Below are 22,335 nucleotides of genomic sequence, written 5' to 3' on the forward strand. Positions count from 1 at the left end.
GAGACAAGGAGATCACGTTGACTTGGTCGGTGTGACCACGAAGGATGGCGATCTGCTGCCAAGTGGCAGTGTCGAATATCCTAATCGGGCCTAATGAGCCAGAGATAAGTTTCTTCCCGTCCGACGTCCATGTCAAGCTGTAAACAGTGATATCGTGTTTGAGTGTGTTGAGAAGCTCGCCCGTCTCTGCATCCCAGATTTTCACAGCATCCTCTATCTGTCCGCCTGTTGCAAGTTTTGATGAGTCGGGTGAGTACATCACCGCATACACCCATTGGTGCCCAGTTTTGATTGTCAGGATAGTTTTGCCGCTGTCGACATCCCAGACTCTTGCTGTCCAATCCCAGGATCCACTCACTACTCGCTCACCATCCGCCCTCCAGCACAATGCACACACAGTACTGATGTGTCCTGTCCATTTTGAAGTGACCTTCCTCGTCTTAACATCCCACAACCTCAAACTGTAATCGCCGTCTCCACTTCCACTTGCAATTGTCTTTCCGTTTGGAGACAATGCCATGGACCACACTGTGTTAGTCTCGTCCCGCCATTCCTCGCCTATCTGTGCACCACTCTCTAGGTCCCATAGTCGGAGTGAGCCGTCCGACGAACCTGTGATGATGTGTCGTCCGTCAGGCAAGCGCGCAACACCATTTACCCAGTTGGTATGGCCTCGCATCGTCTGGCGTGGCATGATTGCTGGCGTCTTACTGATGGAGGACGACATGGTCCGTGCTTGCAGTCTCAACTATGGCAGATTGTGGACTGTGTATACGAGAAAAGTCCGCCGGAATCTTGGACTCAGACCAGGTTATCTGGTAGCAGCAATGATTTCTGGTGCGTCCAGGGGATTATCTTCTTTCAATTCAATACTTGTCAGAATCACACAAGCCATGGCTCACGACACAGCATGCTCACGGGATCCAATCCTTATGCGCAAGACAAGTAACGTATGCAGGTGCTACGAAATTCGAGAATATGCCAGAGATCTTTGTGGGTATCTGAAGTCGTGGGTAAGAAAATCGTCACCTTTAACTTCCTACAACATTACTCACGAGAAGGACCTTGCAAATGAGCCCAGTGCTCAATTTCCAGAGATCAATGGGTGTCTGGTTGGGAGTTGAGGAAGTTGAGGAAGTTGCGCAGTCGTTCGTTCATGCTGTTTTTAAAGTTGTGTCCCATGCGTCATCCTCGTGTTCGCTTCACAGCAATGAACTTACTGCATAGCGCCAGCGCTCAGGTCTGCGACCGGCGCTATGTGCAACTTCTTATTCATATGGACTATATTTATGCCTCTAACAATCATTCGACAGCATCCCACACTCCTCCACTCTGCACGTTCTTCCGGCCTATGTTCGAACTTCAGCACACACGGGACGTTCCAATCATAACAATGTCATATTAACTGGTATGAAACGGTGTGGCAAGTTGATAGATAAGCGATCGTACATGTCAAGGGTAGTCGTCCAAATGCTTATCTATATCCATGCATGCCAATCCTCTACCCTGGCTGGGTGCCTGTCGACATCCGGTATTGAATCTGTGAAACTTCTCAGCTACGCTGCATAATCGATGTTGAGAACGGCCTAGGATGGTGGCAAGTCAGTCGACCTTCTGTTCGCCACTCACCCAGAAGGGAACTTCGCATTTTGGCACCATGTACAGGCAACTGCCAGATTTTCTGCAACACGTCGCCATCCATCTGATTAGCAGACTTGTCAGGAGGTTCTTAGCAGTTCCAATTCTCTGCCTTCTGATACTCATTTATTAGTTCAGTTCGGGTGGTCGCGCATACTCTGACACTAGTAGGTTGATTTGATTTGTTGTTGTTCGTACACACGACAGATATGGCCCAATCCCAGTGTGAACGAGGCGCATGCTATAAGACGCGGACACCCTCTCAAATAACTTTTTGTTGACTATAGCGTCAGAAGTTAGAATGGCAGGTGAATCATCATGGTTGATCACTTCTCACCGTGCTCCCCCATCTGAGTCTCTGTGCAGAACTGATCAGTAGCTACATTGATTCCTTTCTGGCAGACTCGAGGGGCTATGTCCCGAGAGCAACCACCTATCCGCTGTAAGACTACATCTGCGTGTTATCACGGTCGAGTTAGTCCATATGGGAAGCCCAGAACAATGACACGGGATGCTTTGTTCCGTCGACGTGCTGTTCTACCCCAGTTGTACATCAGCTTCGCAGCAGTTGCCCTAGAGAGCGGGTCTCAGCTGACGGTGTATACCATGGTTATCATACCACTCTTGATCTTACGAACTTTGGCGATGAAGTCTTGATGTACTTTGGACCTCATCGCTTGGCGTCAGAAATGTATCAAGGTTGAAACGTCCAAGTCGAGTTCCGATGTAAGTAATCTTCATTAAGGCTTGAACGAAAAGCCTAAGCGAAAATTGTTGTTGTTGTTGTTGTTGCCGAAACACTCGCATGCCTGCAAGATTGTGTGGGTTGGTGAGAGAGAGAATGCCATAGACGAGCGTGTACTTGAGAATGATTGAAGCTTCATAGCATCATGTTGAAACCAACCCGAGATCAAGGACGTCGTTCCTTGAAAAATCGAACATACACATTCTAGACGTGAACAAAACGACAACAATAATTACAAAAGAGCGAGATGTTGCAGTGTTAGTGCCCATCTGCATGCGGGAGAGATGCACAGCAGAGAAAAAGAACGAAACGGGTCCGCAACGGAAGGGGTCGTGGCTGCACGTTTGCTGCACCTGGCGCGGTAGCATGAGCATCAAGAGCAGTGGGTATCGCAGACGTAGAGGGGGAGGCAGCCTGAGTCTGCGATGACGAGTATGATGCCTGAGCCTGCGATTGACCTTGCTGGATCTTGGAATCAGACCAGGTTATCCGGTAACGGCAATGATTTCTGGTGAGTCCAGAGGCCTATCTCCTTTCAATCCGATGCTTGTCAGAATCAAACAAGCCATGGCTCATGATACAGTGTGCGTACAAGTTCCAATCCTTATTCACAAGATGGATAGGGCATCCAGGTGCTGCGAAATTCAAGAATACGTCAAATCTTTGTGGGTACCTGAAGTCGTTGGTGAGCAAGTCGTCAGCTTCAACTGTCTACACTATCACTCACGGGAAGTACCTTGCAGAAGAGCCCAGTGCTCAATTTCCGGAGATCAATGGGTGTCTGGTTGGGAGTTGAGGAAGTTGGGCAGTCGTTCGTTTATGCCGTTTGTAAAACTGTGTCCCATGGATTTTTCTCTTGTTTGCTTCACAGTAATGACTTTGCTGTGTAGATGAAGCGCTCAGGTCTGCGACCAGCCCTATGTACATCTTCCTCCATATGGACTAGGTTTGTGCCTTTAACAATCATTCCACAGCGTCGCACGCTGCCCCTCCTCTCCGCACGTTTCTTCCGGCCTATGTTCGAACTTCAGCATACACGGGACGTTCCAATCTCAACACTGTCATATTAACTGGTATGAGACAGTATGGCAAGTTGATAGGTGAGCGATCGTACATGTCAGGGGCGGTCGTCAAAATGCTTATCTATATCCATGCATGCTAATCCACCCTGGCTACGTTTTTTTATCCTTGTTTATTGTCCGGTGGGGCGGAGCCCACCCTGGCTGCGTGCTTATCGGCGTCTGGCATCGAGGGAAACTTCTCGGCTACGCTATGTAATCGACGTTAGGAACGGCCTAGAATGGTGGCGAGATAGTCAACCTTCTGTTCGCCACTCACCCGGAAAGGAACATCACATTTTATGTATCAATGACGCATGCCCCCCTCCGTACGAATGCCATCAAAAAAGTAGTCGCGAAGTTATTCAGCTGGGTTATGTTGTCGCATAGATGGGAAAGTACGGAGCCGCTGCTACATGATATTCAGGATAAGGTCGTGTATGATTTGGACCCAGTCGGAACTGTTGTGAAGTTGCAGATGTTCTGCAAAGTCGCTCGAGATGCTGGGCATCGCTGGGCGTGGAGCGATACATGCTGCATCGACCAGAATAACAATTTTGAGGTCCAATGATCAGTCAACTCGATGTTTGTCTGGTATCGACACTCAGCACTCACCATCGTTTACATATCAGATGTTCCGCCTTCTTCGAAGTCCGGCGCACTCGCAAACAGCGCTTGGAACACGCGAGGGTGGACTATCCAGGAGTTTTTGGCTTCTATAGTCGTCCTTTTCTACCAAGCAGATTGGTCACTGTATCTCGATGACCATTCTCCCAACCACAAGGAGTCTGTCGCTATCATGCAGGAGTTAGAATATTCGACAGGCATACATGCACAGGCGCTCATTGCTTTCCATCCGGGCATGACAGATGCACGAGAGAAACTGCAGTGGGCGTCAACACGCACTGCAGAAAACCGCAGATTACGTCTGGAACGCATCTGGCACGAATCTAGACATTCGCACCACATTCGTCGCACATTTTACTCACATCATAGCAACGCTAAAACTTCATACTAATCCTCTCATTATGACCAAATCCTGGCAACATTCTATGCGTTGTCCTCGAGCCTAGGATAAGCTCAAGCTTAATTAAGGTATCATGCATGTATATTTTGACATAGCATTTATATAAAACATATTTGTTTTTGATATCTTCGAGCGCGTGACGTTTACGAGGCTGTCGTGTCACGTCGCGTCGACGTCGTAGTTCTCAAGTCTATGACTTGCTTGTGTAGCTGTCTCACCCATTGCTTGTAATCTTCGAACCATGGGTAGAAAGGTAAGGACCATGAAGATATCTACTTCGCTGACCAAGGAAATCCTTCAATCAGGAGGAACTTGTACCCTGCCAATGCACGAAATGCGGGAAGACTGTCCTTCAGTTTACTATGGTCACTCCACGAACTCGGAGAAGACATGTAGAACAAGACATGGACCTGTTGAATGCATGATGGGCAGCCCAGGAATACAGTAAACATCAGAACAACTCAATCGCTGCTACTAGTACCAATGGACCCAGTCTCCGAAACTCAAACAATGTCCCTGAGCAGGATCCCAGTTATGACAACCTTCTGGACTCAATGGATACAAGTCCAACAGTCTATTCCTCGAGTTTACCTCCATCACCAAACCTCATTGTGGAAGACTCGCATGACGTTATAACAGACATTCAAGATCTGGATTTTGACTACTACCAAGATGACACGACTCTATTGGACGAAGGCAACAGTCGTAACAACGACATTTTTTATGATGATGATCTTGATCACCCTCGCTCTCTGTCTCCACCATCTCACCCACAATCCACCAGTCCTGAGTTCATCGAAAATGTTGATAATGCACCGATGAATCCCAGTGCTGACAACCCAGTCCCTCCCACGATGAACCATGCTGGCTCTGGTGCTGATGACGAGGATCTGCTTCAAGAGCTCATTCCTGCTTTTCAACAGACACCTCCTGTTCGACTACTTTACCTGCAGGCAGCGATTGCTCACATTATCGGATCTTCGACAGTCACCAAGGCCACCAATCAGATTCAAGATGGCCTGGATCTTATTGAGCTTTGTGGTGCATTACTGACATTCCCCATTCCTCGATGCTCGATCATCACCGTGAAGAAACACTTAGGACTCCAAACAGATGACTATGTTTTGAGGATCCCTATATGCGATGTATGCTACAAATGCTACTCTCTCGATGACATTCAGAAACTTGACACCCCTATATGCATGGTCTCTTGTTGCAAAGGGAATGTGTATCATGCCAAACATGAACATACAGACCCTGCAACAGGCGAAGATCAGTTCAAGCGTATCCCTGTAAAGGTCCTCATTTATTGCCCCATAATCAAAGCAGTACAGCGCTTCCTTCTGAGGTCAACATTTGTCACCAATCTACGAGACACCTCTCAAGATATCAATTGCACAGAGCTCTCAGATGATGACTTGATGCATGATATACATGACGGCACTGAGTGGATGAAGCTCGAAGTTGGTCTCAAGCGGGTATGTTTACCTGATGGCAGCATCACAGATATCAAGGAGTCCCCAGGCTCATGGCATCCGCTTGTTTGCTGTGACGTTGGACTCAGTATGACACTCAACATTGACTGGTAAGCTTATTCCCCTCAATGTCACGATGGTAGTAATAGATCTGAATCTTTGTAAAGGTTTGGAATCACTGAGGGTAGACCTCATTCCTTGGGTGCAGTGTATATTTCCTTCAATAACTTACACCAATCAGTAAGATACCTCATGCACAATGTCCACCTGGCGCTTGTCATCCCAGGACCCAAGGAACCAAGTCTCAAGAACCTCAATTACTGTCTTGAGCCCCTTATGGATGATATCCATTGTCTATACAAAGGTACCTTCATTTCTCCACCTGACATGATTCTCTAATTATGAGTCAGGCCTTTATATGTGTATGTATGGATTTCAGCGCCCCCGTGAGGTTCATGCAGCTGTTCTATGCGAAAATTTGGATATTCCTGCGACCCGCAAGTTGACCGGAATGGCGGGACATAGCCACAAGACTCACCCCTGCAATTTTTGCTTCATTTCTCTCATTGACATTGATTCTTCGGTGGCATATGACATTACAAGTACGTCTAGTCTCTAATTCTGAAAACTGCCTATGGTTATTGCTCAAACTTATCAAGATTTTCATATTGTTAAGAACCATGTTGCTCAAAGGAGAGAGAGACTGACTCAGAGGGGCTTGGCCTCAGCTCGTACGCTGTGCCCCTTACCCGAGTATGTGCCCTTCATTTCGTATGAGGTCCGATGATGGTCCGACGAAGTCCAGAGGACTTCCGGAGGCTGGCTACTCTACTGGAGAGCGCTAGAGGACTTCTGGAGGAGCGCAGGAAATGTCCGGAGGAGCGCGGGAGAGTTCCGGAGGAACACAGGAAGTGCTCAGGAGAGTTCCCACTGCAAGGTAATACTTCTACAGGAAACAGGATGGAGAGATAGGAGGTCTGAAGGTCTGGAGGACAGGAGGACAGGAGGACAGGAGGGCAGGATGACAGAGGACAGAGGGACAGGATGTCCAGAGGTATGAAGGACAGGATGTCCGAAGGTACAGAGGGCAGGATGTCCAAAGGACAGGAGGATAGGATGTCCAAGGGTTAGGAGGACAGAACGTCCGAAGGTACGGAGGGCGGAACATCTGAAGGACAGGACATCTGGAGGTCTGGAAGGAATAGGGGCTACATTGGACGAAGTCCGATGTAGAAACAAACAGAGGTGGACTACCCTAAGGTAGAGTCAGAGAGACAGGGATTGGACCTAAGTCCAGAAAGAGGGAAAGTGCCGGAAAGGTGGAGCTCTGGCCTAGGGAATCAATCCCTAGGCCTGATGGGTAGGACAGACTTAGGTGGACCAAAGTCCGAGAGAGGATTGGGCAAGTCTAAGTTGATATTCAAACTGAGGAACTACAGGAGTATCTACAGGGGTTATATACTGAACAATATCTGAGGGGATCAGTAAGCAAAGGAGCAAGGCTATGTACGAGCATGTGGAAACACATTAGTAAGTAAGTTGGAACATAAGTAAATGAACTCAGAGATGAGGACTCATACAAGGATCAATAAGCAAGATGAAACAAGAGGTAACCAAAAGCTGGAAGGCAGAGAATGCCTAAATGGGGATAGGCACAGGATATTGGACAGAGGGTGGAAATAGGTCCGGAGTTAATATCTGGAGGTCCGGAGATCTGGGGATCCGGAAGACAAGGTGGATACAGGACCGGAATACGAGAAGGTGGATATAGTCTGGAATCCGAGATGAGGTGAAGTCTGGATGTCTTGCTGGATGGAGTGCGCATAGGGTGGACAGGATAGGGTTGTATGGATCAGGCTAGCAGTGAGGATCTGGAGGTCTGGAGCTCAGGGGTAAATCAGGAGCATAGTTGATCCTGCTGAGGTATGGAGCACAGTGGAAGGGGATCTGGGAATGAGCTGGATATGAAGTGGGGTCCGGATGTAGGCTCGGAAGGTGTGGGAATATGATGGAATGTGGGTCCGGATTGTGGGATATGACACATATGCGGGATGACTGGAAACTACTTGAGCATGCACATCGTTCAAAGTTATCTACAACTAAAGCTGCTTGCAAGAGTATTCTTGATGAGCATGGAGTCCGATACTCCATTCTCAATGAGCTGCCAGGTTGGCTACCAATGCGCCATTCACCGATCGACTTTATGCACAACTTTTATGGTATTTTGTTCTGCTTTGAATTGTAAGCTGACAAGTCTTTTCTTCCATACATAGCACTTGTCAAGCGCTTTCTATTTGATATTGTTATGGCAGGACATCTCCTCAATAGCATGGGTTGGGACCTGTTTCAAAACTCCATCAATTCAGTTATCTGGCCATCAGGAATTGGACGCCTTCCCAAAAATGTGATCTCTTGGCTGATGTATATGGTATACCTGACCGTTTTTGCTGATGTTGCACTCTTAGCTTGCTGATGATCATGGGCTCCCCAAGGCTGATCAATGGCGACGTCTCTCGAGCATATATCCATTCATACTGTGGCTATGTTGGCGAGATCATCATGACGAAATCAAGGCCTCCGCACCACCAGTACCTGCATCTGCAAAGCCCCAACCAACTTTCAAATGTGATTTACGAACGATATACAAACTCGTTCTCCATCTCTCTGTGTCTGAGTGAATCCTCACTAGCAAAGCAATATCAATCAATGATATAGATTGAGGTCAAGCATACTTACAACTCTATTGTCAAGGTCTCGAGTTGCTCGGTGTCCATCAAACAATCAACAGTCATCTTGCCATGCATTACTCCCTTGTCTTCCGCCAATATGGACCTGCATATGCCACGTGGCTCTTTGGCTTCGAACACTTCAATGGTGTCTTAGAGGACATGAACCTCAATGGACATGGAGGTGGTGAGATGGAATACTCATTAGCGCATGATTGGGTTGAAAAACATCGACTTTATGAACTTGTAAGTTCGTTCTTGCCTTGCAACAATACTTATAGTTTCAAATAATAGGCTATTTCTTTACCCGAAGGGGCATCCGACAAGGAACATAAACTTGTCCAACAGGCCATTGACCAAAAGGGTCTTGATCGCGGCACATTACACACTCAAATTGCTCAATTTACATCAGGTGAGTTTCAACAGAACAGTCAACTTGAACATCCTATTAACGTTGAGAACGGCCAGTTCTATCTTGCCTCCATGGCTCACTTCGAAGACGAAATTCACCAGCTTACGGGGCCTTCAGCATCCGCAGGTATATCAACTGCTTGTTGGATTCTCGCAGCACAAGTTTCCTGACCTCAATGTTGTTGATGATATGACAGTGGAGCTAGGCACTACTGTTCTCTTCACTAGTCAGTCAGCAAAGGTTCTCCCCTTCATTGTCAAGGATGGCATCTGATTCAGGTCTGCAACTGCAACTCAAACAAACGCTGACCAGTTTGCAGGTGTCTTGATGCATGACACATGTGTCCCTTGCAAAATCATATATCATTTTGAAATACACCTTCCTGACCAAGTGTTCTACTGCTCTGCTGTTCAGAAGATGGTATCTGACAATAAAATTCCTGTAATGCTGTGGGATCATTTGTGAGCATTTTTCATTCACTCATATATTTTATTAACTCCTTGAACTGTACTCTAGCGCAACTGATCTTGGTGTGAACATCATTTACGAGAATATCTTTGGACCACTCGAGATAATCACATCAAGTCAACTTTCATGTGCAGTAGCAATCATTCCCATCACAACCAATGTCCTTGCAGAAGAGAAGTCCTTGTGGGTAGTTCAGTCCTTTGACCGGGTGAGTCCTACGAAAGATTTTTCCTTATTCCCAAACTCATTTACCTCTAGACTGGGCTTGAAGCTGATGATAACTGGTTGCGCAGTGATTCAGACGAAGATGGTGACATTGCAAGCTAGGTAGGACTCTATTTTTAAAACTTAGTTGAATAAAATATCAATATCATTGATACCTTCAAGAATTTTGCCAAGCTTTTGCTGCGCAGTCTCAAGCACGCTCATACTAGCCTCATTGACAGTGTTTCATTGGCGCACAATCACCTTCTTGGCAGTTCTGGAGTCCTGAGCCTTCCCCTTTCCTTTCCTATCCTTCACCAGCTCCCTCGGCTCCTCTTCACCCCATGCTTCACCGCTGTGAGCAACACGCCCAGAGTCAAACCAGTCTGCATTTTCCTCAAGGATTACAGTCTTGACCATCCATGAACATATATGTGTGGCCAAGGTTTGTGCAAGAGGTGGTGGGCCTGTCTTTTGTTCAGCTGCTCTTCTCCACTGCTTCACTAACTTGGCTTGGTCAGGTCACAGGTCTTTTACCTCATCTATGGCTGTGAAGAGCATGGACAACTAACAAAATACAGTAAGTGCTTATGGCATTGACAGCATCAGTGACAGCACTTACCTCAAGGCTTCGCCATTCTGGCTCCATTGTCAAGAAGGTGCGTGCTTCACCTGGATGCTGTTCTGGGTCATCTTCATCATCTGACATCACATTTAAAATGAATGCTGAGTCGTATTTAGGGTCTTGCCACTTCTCATCACATTCATTTGATCTGTGTTTCCTCTTGTGCACATCAAGTTTCTGATGGAATGACCAGTAAGTACAATCTCATTACCACAGAAAACACATACTGATTGAACATGTGAATTCATGTGCACACAATCCAAACCTCCATCAACAATCTCCACGTCGTCCCCCAGGTCATCATCTTCATCTACTCGCTTCCTTTTCTTGTCTGCTTTTCTGTATTCACCCACCATTCACATATATTTTGACCACACACTTTTTTCGATTTGGCCAGGAAGGATTGCAAGGAGAATTCCCTTCGTTGCATCCCCCATCTGTGGTCCCACGAGATGGATCCAATCCACTACCCTCTGCAAACCTGCTGTGTTGATACTGTCATTGTGCTTTCCTACCCACCAGTCAAAGCAAATCAAGTCTTTCCCTGTAGCAGGATCTTTCAGCCATTTATCTGTCCCTTCTCCGATACCCATTGGGTAGCCAGGTAAGTGCTGTGCATCGAGTTTCTGGAGGCCTAGCAGAATTTTGAAGCTTTCACCTACTAGGTCCTTCATTCCAGTGTTTGGTTCAGTTTTTTTTGCTGCATGACATACTAAAAGGTATGTACTTTGAATATTTTGCTCTTCAGTGCATCATCACTTGCACGCTGCTGATCATCCTTCTCCGCCTTCACATTTGTGCTAGATTGCTGCCCACCATCATCTATCTGCTCACCCTCATCATTCTCGACATCTGCATCATCACCAGCTTGAATATACTCAATGCCAACCTGTGCTTCAATGCGTCACAATCGCTTGTCTGCATCTTTCTGTTGCAACTTCAGGTGCGAATTTTTGGCTTTGAGAAGCTTGTTCTCGTTGTATAGGAACTGAAACTTCTTTTCTGCTTGGTCTTTAAAGGTCGAAAATTTTGTTTTGAGCTGTTCATGGGCGACAATTGTGGCATTGAGTCTTGCAAGGTTCGCAGACATCATGAGGGGGAGAATTCAACTGTACCATTACTCAGACATCTTACAGTGCTTGTAACTACATCTGAGATTCACCACTAGTACTGCTATATGATCTGCTTGTTGCTGTGGCCAATGATTCGCAGCACAAGCAGTAATTGGTGAGCTATAGCGGGCTGCAGCTGGCAGCTGGGGGTACTGGTAAGTAGGACAAAATTTATTATATAATAAATAATATCAATATTTGGCATACATGCTCGAGGATTATAGAGCGAACGAGTCACGCAAGAACCTACGTGAAATGAGACACGGATACACGAAAATTGCGACCAATCGTTTGACATTACAGTGACAACGGACCTGACAAAAATCTTGCACAAGTTTGCTACAGATCTGGAGGTTTTTGCCACATCCGTCCCAGACATAATCTGCCTTTTTCTGCAGTGATGTGTCACGACGTTAGAGGAAGACATTGTATGCTCGTTGTTCGGCATCTTCCGCGTTCATCTACCTATTCTTTACGGTGAAACGAAGCAAAATGCGCTTGGCCGGCTCTTACAAGAAATCGTCGCTCGGTCGGGCGACACTGTTGTCCTTGACTGGGTCGGAAAATCATCCTCATTTAATAGCTGTCTCCCAGCCGATATTATGTCGTACAAAGCCCCGCCATGCACGTTGTCATCTCTGTCCGAGGACGAGATGCAGACATCTGTTTCCACGCTGAGAAACACTGTGGCTATGGAGTCAGCTTTGAAACTGTATACCCTCCTTGACAACCTCAGCGCCCCCCGTTTCGCGAACTCCAGATTGCAACTTCCTTGCATCGCATTTCGCGTCACAGAAGTCAGACGGAGCCGTGACCATGGCCAGGACACATCTTTTACCTACTATGTCAAGGCAGACGGGCTTCACGACCTGCAAGTGACCACAAAAGCCAGAGTGAGTCAATTCTCGTCGGTAAGACCTACCCAACAGACATTCCTGCTTGTCGTCCGTGGAATCGTTGTAACCTCAGGCTGCCTGACTTTGCGAATGACAAGACCATAACAACACGACCCTCACCAGGGTCTCCGGGCCTGTCAGACCAGTGTTCGGAGGTTTATTCCATGTCACCAGCTTGGTCCCAGTCCCCTGAGCGTAGTGCTTCAATGGATTCGCCAGATAGCCTCCATGCGCCGGTTGATTTGGAAGCAAACGAGAGAGCGTTGAGGTTGATCGTTCGCCTTGGACAGCCTTTTGGTGCACTTTTCTTATCACAGCAGCGTGGTTTGGAGTACAAGAGAATCGCGTCGGATCACAATATCATTGCGCAGGTCAAGAACATAGCTTCTATCATCGATGACATGATGAACGTCAGGACGCTAGAAATATTGTAGTTGCATGTGTCATAGCATGGGGATTTTCTTTATTCGTATGTTGTATTTTCCACCCCTTTGTTTTTATCATATGCATATGCTGATTTTGGGGTTAAGCCAAACTGCTACTGCTACTATAGCATGACTCTGCCCGATTACTCTAGCTTGACACACGAGAGGTGCAGCGTCGGCGTTAATGCGACTCGCCAACCTAGTGTCACTTTAGCTGCGAGTCAATCGAAAGCGCATATCGCGTCTTCGTATACTACCTGGATTTCGCAGCTATCTGTCGTGCTTACACTACACAACACTGTGACGAGACCTCCAAGCTCTTCGAGGGCGAAACTACATGTAATATGGAAGTTTTCGGCAGGACTGCGGAGCGTTTATTGACGACGAAGGGCTTTGTCCGCAATCCCATACCTGTTTTGATGCGGGTGTCTTACCCCCACGTTAACGTTGTTCACAACTGTTTAACCTATACTGTACTCTAAAATTGCGCAGTATGTGGTAACTCCCAATATTCGTTGGCAATCACGCAGATCCCCATTTTCTTTCTTTCATTAACCTTGTCGTTTTATTTAGTTCCACGTCCTACAGTATATAAACTAGCTTTTACCTACTGGTAGGACAGTTGATCCTGTTTCCCCGGATACATTTTAGTTCAGACAGTTCACGCTTCGTTTGAATCCTAAGTACTGGTCTATTATCCCTCAAAAGTCAACATTCTCGTGTGAACACTTTCAGTGCCAGTGACACCCAATGGCATGTGCACAGCATCCGTTTAGCACTGCGGGCACATTAGGGGTGAATATAAGCGCCGGACCTGAACCAATCACAATTTGATCAACGAAAACAACCGATATACGAACTACCTCCCCATCTCGCATTCTTCTCTTTGCAATCTCTTGATAACCGGCACAATAGCTCAGTCTTCGTCACAACATCCAGCTGGGATGATGGCATAGTTGTGGCTTTCGTATCCAACTTGAAGTTAGGCCATATATATGTATATTAACTCAGTATCAGACCACTTTTTGATCATTCTTGACCAATCTGACCGGTCATTTCAGGTGGGACTCCATTATAAGGCTACAAGTCCTGGACTCCAGTATTAACCTTTCTCCTGTTCCACTCATCATCGAAAAGTGTCTCTAGGCTCTAGCGTACAATGGATACGCGTCCAAGGGTAATCTACCTTCCAGACACCATGACCAACTGGCCCTGGCCTCGTGCGATGAATCCTCATTTCGAAGTTGTGAAAGCTGAAGTCGATGCTTCGTTCCGTGAATTTAAGGCTCTGAGTGCTGAATCACAGGAAGCATTCGACAAATGTGATTCTGGTTCGGCCTCTGTTTTACTTGCTCATAACTCTTTAATGGTTGATAGTGGATACCTGCTGTTTTTGTAGCCCGTTTAGCGGCACTGAGTTATCCCAATGTATCAAGAGGTTCGTCTTCGACCCTAGCTTGGGTTCCTGCGAACTGCACACCTCTGATTATATTCTGGCTACATAGAACACCTTCGAATCGCCTGCGAGTTTATCAACGTCCTCATCATTGTAGATGAGTACACCGACGTTGAAAATGCAGCAGTTGCTGAAGCAATGGTGGATATCGTCATCGATGCCCTACACAATCCTCATAAAACACGACCAGAAGGCGAATGTATTCTTGGTGAAATCGTACGACAGCAAGTATCTTCAAATTGTTTAATCATGCATTCTGAAGTTCAAGGAATTTTTGCGTAGATTTTGGGCTCGTGCGATTCAGACTACAACCCTGCCTTTTCAACGTCACTTCATTTATAGCTATACCGCATACCTTCGTGCAGTAGTTGTTGAGGCTCTCGACCGCGACGAGGCTCATTGCCGTAGTATTGGTGATTATATCAAGCTCCGGCGGGATACATGCGCTACTAAACCTGTCATCGCAATATATGAAATGGGAATGGATCTTCCCGATGAAGTATTTTATCATCCCATCATTGTCAAACTGGTTGAATGCATTGCAGAGTTGATGTTGATTGACAATGTAAATTCGCATTAAAGACGTTATCTGCGGCTACTAACAACATTCACAGGACATGATCTCGTACAATAGAGAGCAAGCAACTGGGGACGCGAACCATAATTTGATCACTATTGTCATGGTGGAACTCGGCCTCGACAGAAGCGGTGCGATGGCCTGGGCAGCACGCTATCACGCTGAAGTTGAGAAAAGGTTCACTGACAGTCTTGCGAAAGTGCCTTCATGGGGACCTTTGACCGATGTTCTAGTCAAGGAGTATCTTGATGGGATGGCAACATGGGCTCGAGCAAACCATTGTTGGAGTTACGAAACTCAAAGGTTTTGAGAATTTCCGTTTGGGCAAACGATTACTTACCTTGATTGAAATTGCAGATACCTGGGTACAATGGGCCCGGAGATAAAACGAACTGGTCTTGTCCCATTATTGCCCAAGGTCAACCGCAAAGCTGCATCCGCGGCAGCAAGGGTCAATGTTGCTGATTTATCCTTGATGGATGCCACAGAAGACCGTAAGCAACCATCTACAAGCTCTAGAATAACCTAACGTGCTCCACAAGTGTCCGACCTATCTTCGCCCCAGGTGACAAGTGTGATGTAATTCAGAAGAACGGGCATAGATGGCAGATAGTATTGCAGTGAATATGAAACTCATCCTTAGGTGTGGGGCCCCTTTCAGGGTTCGCAGCTCGTTTTCCATGCACGTACCTCACGTTTCGTCCACTGGTTCATCGGGTTTATAGCGGTGATGAAGGTAGCTGCTGGCACAAATCATGCCAATAAATAATACATGCATTAAGGACTACATTATGTACAACAAAAGTGATTCGGTGTGTTTGGTTGGCGTAACAAATTGTGATGTCCACAGGTCCAGAGTAAAATGTCCTTGAATCGAGCCTCTAGCTCAGTAAACACTATGATATATGCATGCGTGCTTCATGGAAATAACGCCAGTAACCAGGAAGTAAATGCGCGACAGAAAACCAAAGCTTCGGAAAGTATTCAGTCAGGTCGAAATTACAGATGATGGTATGACTCACACTATACAGCTTACACGACAGACGGTCCGCTTGAGTTGTCTTACACACCATGAACCGTAATCCGACAAGTCCAGAATAAAATACGAATGCGACGCTGGAGAATGCATCCATCCCCCAGACCTGAGTAAGACAAATCGACCACATCGGAAGTCCTACAAACATGGACACACGAGCTGGAGAAGGATGTGCGATTGGCAGTGTTCGTCTGCCTATGGAGCGATCTCCTTCCTGGTCTTTGAAGTCCTGTGCTTGGAGCGTGGTGGCAAACATAGCAATGCTAAGCAACACAGCTAAGAGAGCATTAGGCTCTAGCCGCGACATATCTCTGCCTGGTTGCGACGGTCAGTAGGTGTTGTCTTATCTGATGTCAGCTACATACTTGCAATGAGGGTGGCCCCGGCCTGGAAGCAAGCGTATCCTAAGCCAGTCATCAAGTTTTTTGAAAACCAATGATGGCTATGGACTTTGAATTCATTATACCAAAGAGTGAGCACAGTTATCGCTAGGCTTGCGCTAAGCACTTGGACACTGTAGAATGCTGATGATACCAAGCATGTGGGGACCAGGCACCAGCGTAGATAGACCACGTCTCGCAAACTGATGTATCCCGCCGGTATTGGCCGGCTAGCTTTATTCCTGCCATCTTCTGCTGGATCAATTATTTGATTCGCAACGTTGAAATGGAGGAGGTGAAGCCAAATCCACCAAACCACATGAACACACCGATAGGGGCTGCAGAGGGGGGCTGCCACCAGTGCGAAAAGTGTCTGCATTCATGATCTCAGAACAGGAAGTCACTGGAAGACGCTAGTATTTACCGTTGGAATGATCGTCGTCAAAATGTCATTCTGCGTGAAGAGATGGAGCGTCAACAGAGATTTCGAGATGGCTCGTCCAAAAACAAGGGCGCTCATGATTTGGGAGATTGTAGCACATATCCCATATCCTTAATAAATGTTGTTGATCAGGAGAAGCAGAACCAAAATTAGATGTTTGAGCTTGATCAGAGGCACTGTGCGAAAGTACGGAAGGGTTCAAAGAAGCTCGGCTGCACGTCCTGAATAGGGCGGGAAGAATGATCTTGTTCTATGCCAGCCGTTCGACAGGGTGGGTTTTCTCGGGGACCTACGAAATAACTGTCAGCTCGGAGAATTGTTCCTACAGGATAGCGACACGAAGTGGTGCGGATGGGCGGTCCGAGCGCCAAAGAGGAAATAGGACTGAGGATGACCACGCATACCAGTACAGATCTTTTCCGGTTCTTGTAGCATTGTGGACGGTTCAGGACCACTTCGGGAAATTACGTCAACAATTGCCTAAGGGCATGTGAACAGGCAGAGTGTTAGATGATGTACAAGAGGCAGCTTCCGCGCTGATTTCCAAAGAAATTATGGTGTATGAGATATCGTCAGCCGGATAACATCAGAACACGTGCATGTGGATGTGGTCCTTGTACGACGTACACATAGTAGTATTGTAATATATGGTCGCACGGTCGCTCGAATTTGAAATTGTGCCAGCTGTCGTCAACTTGACCGTGGATTTCATACACGACAGCACGCACCAACTCCACTTCGCAGGCCGGTGATACGGATCGCTCCGATGAAATATCCTAGCAACGAAATAAAAGTAGTCATTGAACAGTCAGCTTGTATAAGATGAACGTCTTGCAAACATACCCCTTTTAACCGATGTTAATGGAGGACTTAGGCGTCTCCACCGATAACAACATAGAGATGCGGTTCAGGCGCCCTTCAATCGCTGTCAAATCAGACATCAGAGCGGCGTGCCTATTTTCCAGCGATTCAAAGATGTTCTCGTCGCTTTGCAGATTACTGCTCGCCGTAAATGTAGTAGAGGGGAGGTGTAACAAACGAGCAGAATAGGATCCAGACATTGTGGGTGTGACGCTTCTTCGGCTGAGTATGGACATTGCAGAGCCGGGGCGTGGACTTGGGCTGGGACTTGGTGGTCCATCCGACTCGGTTTCTTCTGCTTCCTCGGATACCGAAGCAACCACCACGGCTGGGAAGTCATCGGAGTCATAGGTTTTGTTGGTAATAATGGGCTGGACATCAAAACGCAGCTCTTTTCGGACGGTGTTTGAGAAGTTTTGGCCAGAGGACTGTATCAAGCGCGGCTTGCGGCCGCTGGCGAGGACTTTTTTCCTGGCGCTCATACCGATGCATTCCACGAGTTGCTTCATGGCTTCACGATCTGAAACAGCGCGCCGCTGAGTTGTACGCCGAACAGTGCCCGTGCGGGGAAGGGTGTGAAATGCTGAAGAACTATGGGGACGAATAGGTGTTGCAAAAGCGGAGAAATGCGTGGGAGCGCTGGAAGCTTTGAGTGGTAGATGAGGACTAGATTTCCCGGAAGTGACCTGTAAAGGCTGAGGGGTGGCCAATCTGCCTGTCTCGTATTTTCGAGATGAATTGGTTGGCAGAAGGAATACGTCCTCAGTAGGACCCCACGAAAATCCGATGAAGGCCGACTCGGCTCGGGGAGATATATGATGAGGCGTGTCCCGCAAAATTGATATTCCAAGCGAAGTGTTTGGGGAAGAATGAAATAAAGCAGAGAACGCAAAGGGCTCCGAATTTTCTTCATCCGTGGGATCCGGGAGCTCTATGGGTGAGACGGGTGCTACTGATGCAGAATATGTGAATTGCGGCACATGGATGTCAGACGGTGCAGAGCCTACGCAAGAAAGAATGGATATAAGGAGAACTGTTGATATCCAAGACTCACGCGAATCTACACAAGACCAGTCTGTGTTTCCGAAAAACTGGTGCTCTGTTATTTCTAGCACGCTACATCTCCCAAGACGATGATGCCGATCAGTGAGAAGTCTGTATCCATGTGGTTTGAGTGATGGCAGCATGAATAACTGCACAACAGACCTGCTAAGTAACTCCTGTAGTTTTTCAGAAACGGGAATTGCTACATTGAAGCGCAAGCTCGTCTGTCCAAAACGAGGGGTCAATGTAGGTACAAGCGAGATCTATGACACTGCAGTACCTGGTAGTCCAAAATCCTCAGATAAGTAGTTCGGATGTCTTTAGCGAAGAAAGGGGCCACTCCATATGTCAATTCGTACAACATTGCGCCGAGGCTCCACCAATCGACCTCCGAGCCATACGAACCAGCCTCCTTGGAGACTGAAAGAGGAGAAACATTGTCGTCCGATAACTCCAGCGCAAGGAGGGCATCTTCATGGGCTTGCAGAACTTCGGGAGAAATGTAATCACAAGTACCACAAGGAACAAGGGTATATTGTTTCGGGACTGGCTGACTCCCGTCAGGCTCCGGAGGTGAAAGAGGCGCAGCAGAGCCGAAATCTATTAGAAGCATGTGATTGCTTGCTGTAAGAACGAAGTTCTGGGGTTTGATGTCACTGCATTGCGTTGATATGGGTACGGAATACTAAAGGGTGGCCCTCACCGATGTACAAAACCCTGGGAATGACACCAGTTGATGGCGCAGACTGCCTGAGGAGCCCACCAAAGTAAGTCTGCCTCATGAACTCTACCTTCAGGGCTCGACTCAAGTACATCCCATAATGTACCTCCTTCGGCATAATCCATGACAATGTTGAGGTGAGTGGAGGTCTGGAATGCACAAAATAAGTGCGGAGCCCACGCAGAGCGCTCACGTTTCGCGCGCAGAAGAATATCCCGTTCCAACTGTGGAGAGCATTGCTGCAGAATTTCTCAGTATGGAAAAGCCGTTGATGGTAAAACAGGTGTTACTTCACGAGTCCGCTGGGCAAAATATTTCTCAATAGATTTGCGAACATATACACGACCATTGAGCTGGCACGTCACTACGTCAATCTGAACAGACAAATCAGTGTATACGCAACACATGTTCTTTACGCACTTACCATTCCGAATTGGCCATGGTCCAGTGTGCCCAGCACGATAAGGTCACCATCTGAGAAACGGAGAGATTCTATCTCTGCAGTTCTCGCTATTTCAGCGGAGGTTGTGAGTTGAATACTGTCAAAATGCGACCGGCTCTTACCAGTCCTTCCTATGATCCGCTGACCATGCAAAATACGATCCAAGGCAAGGCCTTCTTCATCATCATCCAAGCTATTGAGTAACGAACCCAACAATGTTTTCCGTTTTGTCCAGGATAGAGACATGCATTAGGTCGAAAGTGAAAGAAATATCGTTTCTGGCTCCTAAAGCTAGAGAGGGTGAAGGAGATGATTCCAGGATGCTACAGACCAGTCGTTATCTAAGTCTAAAAGCTGTGTTGATTGTGTTCCTGGAACACAGCTTCCTTCGACTCGGCTTTTTGCGTGATCGACTTTAAACTCGTCCACACAACATTGACAACTGGGTCAACATCAACGTTGATATTCACCATGAAGCTTGTAAGGTGAATATCGCGCTTACTTCTATGATATTGAACTGACCCCAGAAGTTTTCACTATTCGAGCATTGCAAGGGTCGGGCGCTGACCCCAAGTTGTTTTCATCAGATTCTTGATGAAACTCAATAATGAGACTGTGACCATCGAGCTCAAGAATGGCTCCCTAGTCCATGGAACAATCACTGGTTCGTCTAATCGTCTCATTTACTCAAGTTTTACAACCCTCTAATTATTTGCAGGTGTCGATATGCAGATGAACACCCACGTCAAAACTGTCAAGATGACAGCCCGTAATCGGGACCCAACATCCCTCGACTCCCTATCTATTCGTGGTAACAACATCCGGTATTTCGCGCTCCCTGATGCACTTCCTCTAGATACCCTCTTAGTGGATGACGCGCCGAAGCCAAAAGGCAGGAAGAAGGAAGAGCGACGCGAAAGGGGAAGGGGACGAGGGATGGACCGTGGGCGTGGTCGGGGAAGAGGTCGAGGAAGGGGTTTCTGATGGTAAATACCAGGCTCATTGTGAGACGAAGAGCGCGCGTAGGGTACACCACTCAGCAGATATAAACCCCTCTATGTATAGCTAAACGCCTTGTTGTCTTGTCCCTCTGAAAAGCGGGTACTACTTTCAGTAAGATGGCCGTGTATTGAAGTGAATATCGATAACACCATGAGCTGAACGTTTGGGAACATAAATGGCATTATCAAAGAATGTGATTTCCCAACAGACCTTGGCGTTGCAGATGGTAACAAAGGATTCCGCTTCAAATCGCTAGCTCGATCGAGGAAAAACGCAACATACCTTTTCCAGGAATCCAACTTGCGCTAGTTAGTACTTGCCTAAGGGCCTAAGGAGCCTGTCAGAGACTTGGAGGGGTAGCGTTTCATCTCCACTGGAGAGGTTATCTACTTAATCTCATATTCCTCATTTACCAACGGCCGCATGGAGCAACGATCTCCAGTCAGATCGCTCCGACACCCCGCCAGGACTATCTCCCTTCAGTTGGTCTGGGTAGGGGAAACTAATAAGACCATTCGGATTTGGGATAGATTATGGAAACAGGGATTAAAGTGAGAAAACTCGTGAACTTTTGGAGGAATACACCAGCAGTCAGACTTCTCAAATCTGGATCGGCTGTATCAATAATTAATGGGGTTTTCTATCAACATGACATCGGATGTGATGTGCACATGAACAAAGGAAATCACTGATACGAGTCATACAAATGGCCCCCCTCTACATGGTTCTGCGGGATTCTTAGGCCATATCAAGGTCGTCCTCACCAAACTAGTGGATGAGATGTTGTTATATGACAGAGGACCGCAGTAGTGGATAAAGACGACGGACATTCTTGTAGTAATAGTACCTGTCTTGATGAAGTCCGAGTCGATGTCAACAAAACTCTGTATTGATGATATCTGGGTTGGCGATATTCCAGACGAACTAACCAACGTTGTATTCGCAAAAAATCCTGGTGTTTCAATTATCGGCCGCCCAACTACATCAGCCGCATCTACACATCGGTCTGGTCCAATTCCTGACCATAACCTATCATACTCCGCCCCCTCGTGAACTTCCGCTTGCAAAGAAGGTTCGTGTCGATGAAACCGCGAACGAGAAGGGGAAGGAAAAAGTGGCGGTCATCTAAAATGATTGTTAGTCGACTCTGTAGCAGTTCTCAAAAATTCTACATGTCTACTTAAGGTAGGGCTTGTACAAAACCAACCAACATCATGTGACAAAGTATACAAAGTGTGACAAAACTACAGAAAGGACAAAGGCTCAAGAGATTCACGAAAAAGAAAAAAAACAGACTCCTGTGGATCATTGAGAAAGCTGTTTGGCACAGTTCACAGGAGTTATAATTGTGATAAAGTAGATGTAGTGGAAGTTTTTGATGTTGTACATGTGTGTAGCATACTTCAGGCCAAACATAGAACACTGCCGTGACGCCGTCCGCCGGCTGCCAATTAGTATAGTCACATTAGGTCACAGTAGGTCACGGTTGGTCGGTTTTGTACGAGCCCTACCTTACCTGAGGCTGTACTTGTATAATCACAACTGCAACGTAGCAACGATTCA

General features: G+C 46.9%; 11 protein-coding genes across 11 annotated transcripts; 7 read left to right on the forward strand and 4 right to left on the reverse strand.

Moving 5' to 3' along the window:
* Nucleotides 1–523: 523 nt before the first annotated feature.
* Nucleotides 524–1,472, forward strand: BJ212DRAFT_1366388 (uncharacterized protein). Its single transcript, XM_041336099.1, has 2 exons — nucleotides 524–1,013; nucleotides 1,082–1,472. The coding sequence occupies exons 1-2, from the start codon at nucleotides 618–620 to the stop codon at nucleotides 1,403–1,405; spliced, it is 720 nt and encodes a 239-aa protein (XP_041191410.1). The 5' UTR covers nucleotides 524–617; the 3' UTR covers nucleotides 1,406–1,472.
* Nucleotides 1,473–3,751: 2,279 nt separating this feature from the next.
* Nucleotides 3,752–4,459, forward strand: BJ212DRAFT_1301027 (uncharacterized protein; the record flags this gene model as incomplete). Its single annotated transcript, XM_041333079.1, has 2 exons — nucleotides 3,752–4,003; nucleotides 4,094–4,459. 2 exons carry the CDS (start codon nucleotides 3,752–3,754, stop codon nucleotides 4,457–4,459), a joined length of 618 nt encoding a protein of 205 aa, XP_041191411.1.
* A 563-nt stretch (nucleotides 4,460–5,022) lies between these two features.
* On the forward strand, nucleotides 5,023–6,342 carry BJ212DRAFT_1482550 (uncharacterized protein; the record flags this gene model as incomplete). The annotated part of the gene is made up of 2 exons (XM_041340437.1): nucleotides 5,023–6,053; nucleotides 6,111–6,342. 2 exons carry the CDS (start codon nucleotides 5,023–5,025, stop codon nucleotides 6,340–6,342), a joined length of 1,263 nt encoding a protein of 420 aa, XP_041191412.1.
* Nucleotides 6,343–7,987: 1,645 nt separating this feature from the next.
* BJ212DRAFT_1447836 (uncharacterized protein) lies at nucleotides 7,988–9,876 on the forward strand (the record flags this gene model as incomplete). Its single annotated transcript, XM_041338455.1, is given in 9 exon segments — nucleotides 7,988–8,162; nucleotides 8,217–8,347; nucleotides 8,409–8,568; nucleotides 8,665–8,915; nucleotides 8,964–9,081; nucleotides 9,101–9,311; nucleotides 9,360–9,542; nucleotides 9,598–9,732; nucleotides 9,843–9,876. 9 exon segments carry the CDS (start codon nucleotides 7,988–7,990, stop codon nucleotides 9,874–9,876), a joined length of 1,398 nt encoding a protein of 465 aa, XP_041191413.1.
* A 123-nt stretch (nucleotides 9,877–9,999) lies between these two features.
* BJ212DRAFT_1482552 (uncharacterized protein) lies at nucleotides 10,000–10,971 on the reverse strand (the record flags this gene model as incomplete). The annotated part of the gene is made up of 5 exons (XM_041340438.1): nucleotides 10,000–10,248; nucleotides 10,291–10,320; nucleotides 10,376–10,555; nucleotides 10,606–10,709; nucleotides 10,758–10,971. 5 exons carry the CDS (start codon nucleotides 10,969–10,971, stop codon nucleotides 10,000–10,002), a joined length of 777 nt encoding a protein of 258 aa, XP_041191414.1.
* Nucleotides 10,972–11,282: 311 nt separating this feature from the next.
* BJ212DRAFT_1275113 (uncharacterized protein) lies at nucleotides 11,283–11,468 on the reverse strand (the record flags this gene model as incomplete). The annotated part of the gene is made up of 1 exon (XM_041331199.1): nucleotides 11,283–11,468. One exon carries the CDS (start codon nucleotides 11,466–11,468, stop codon nucleotides 11,283–11,285), a length of 186 nt encoding a protein of 61 aa, XP_041191415.1.
* A 482-nt stretch (nucleotides 11,469–11,950) lies between these two features.
* On the forward strand, nucleotides 11,951–12,685 carry BJ212DRAFT_404018 (uncharacterized protein). The gene has a single exon (XM_041343116.1). The coding sequence runs from the start codon at nucleotides 12,093–12,095 to the stop codon at nucleotides 12,489–12,491; it is 399 nt and encodes a 132-aa protein (XP_041191416.1). The 5' UTR covers nucleotides 11,951–12,092; the 3' UTR covers nucleotides 12,492–12,685.
* A 1,145-nt stretch (nucleotides 12,686–13,830) lies between these two features.
* BJ212DRAFT_404100 (terpenoid synthase) lies at nucleotides 13,831–15,584 on the forward strand. Its single transcript, XM_041343117.1, has 7 exons — nucleotides 13,831–14,142; nucleotides 14,211–14,249; nucleotides 14,317–14,491; nucleotides 14,550–14,832; nucleotides 14,882–15,147; nucleotides 15,202–15,338; nucleotides 15,387–15,584. Exons 1-7 carry the CDS (start codon nucleotides 13,971–13,973, stop codon nucleotides 15,425–15,427), a joined length of 1,113 nt encoding a protein of 370 aa, XP_041191417.1. The 5' UTR covers nucleotides 13,831–13,970; the 3' UTR covers nucleotides 15,428–15,584.
* Nucleotides 15,585–15,740: 156 nt separating this feature from the next.
* On the reverse strand, nucleotides 15,741–16,780 carry BJ212DRAFT_1447838 (UbiA prenyltransferase family-domain-containing protein; the record flags this gene model as incomplete). Its single annotated transcript, XM_041338456.1, has 4 exons — nucleotides 15,741–15,815; nucleotides 15,867–16,195; nucleotides 16,246–16,633; nucleotides 16,685–16,780. 4 exons carry the CDS (start codon nucleotides 16,778–16,780, stop codon nucleotides 15,741–15,743), a joined length of 888 nt encoding a protein of 295 aa, XP_041191418.1.
* Nucleotides 16,781–17,550: 770 nt separating this feature from the next.
* BJ212DRAFT_1275391 (kinase-like domain-containing protein) lies at nucleotides 17,551–20,016 on the reverse strand (the record flags this gene model as incomplete). The annotated part of the gene is made up of 8 exons (XM_041331215.1): nucleotides 17,551–18,566; nucleotides 18,618–18,718; nucleotides 18,770–18,831; nucleotides 18,888–19,292; nucleotides 19,319–19,567; nucleotides 19,619–19,702; nucleotides 19,753–19,838; nucleotides 19,893–20,016. 8 exons carry the CDS (start codon nucleotides 20,014–20,016, stop codon nucleotides 17,551–17,553), a joined length of 2,127 nt encoding a protein of 708 aa, XP_041191419.1.
* A 218-nt stretch (nucleotides 20,017–20,234) lies between these two features.
* BJ212DRAFT_1366419 (uncharacterized protein) lies at nucleotides 20,235–20,929 on the forward strand. Its single transcript, XM_041336100.1, has 3 exons — nucleotides 20,235–20,255; nucleotides 20,358–20,434; nucleotides 20,489–20,929. Exons 1-3 carry the CDS (start codon nucleotides 20,242–20,244, stop codon nucleotides 20,752–20,754), a joined length of 357 nt encoding a protein of 118 aa, XP_041191420.1. The 5' UTR covers nucleotides 20,235–20,241; the 3' UTR covers nucleotides 20,755–20,929.
* Nucleotides 20,930–22,335: the final 1,406 nt, after the last annotated feature.

This window comes from Suillus subaureus (assembly GCF_016647635.1).
Source record: "Suillus subaureus strain MN1 chromosome Unknown BJ212scaffold_23, whole genome shotgun sequence".
Taxonomy (NCBI): domain Eukaryota; kingdom Fungi; phylum Basidiomycota; class Agaricomycetes; order Boletales; family Suillaceae; genus Suillus; species Suillus subaureus.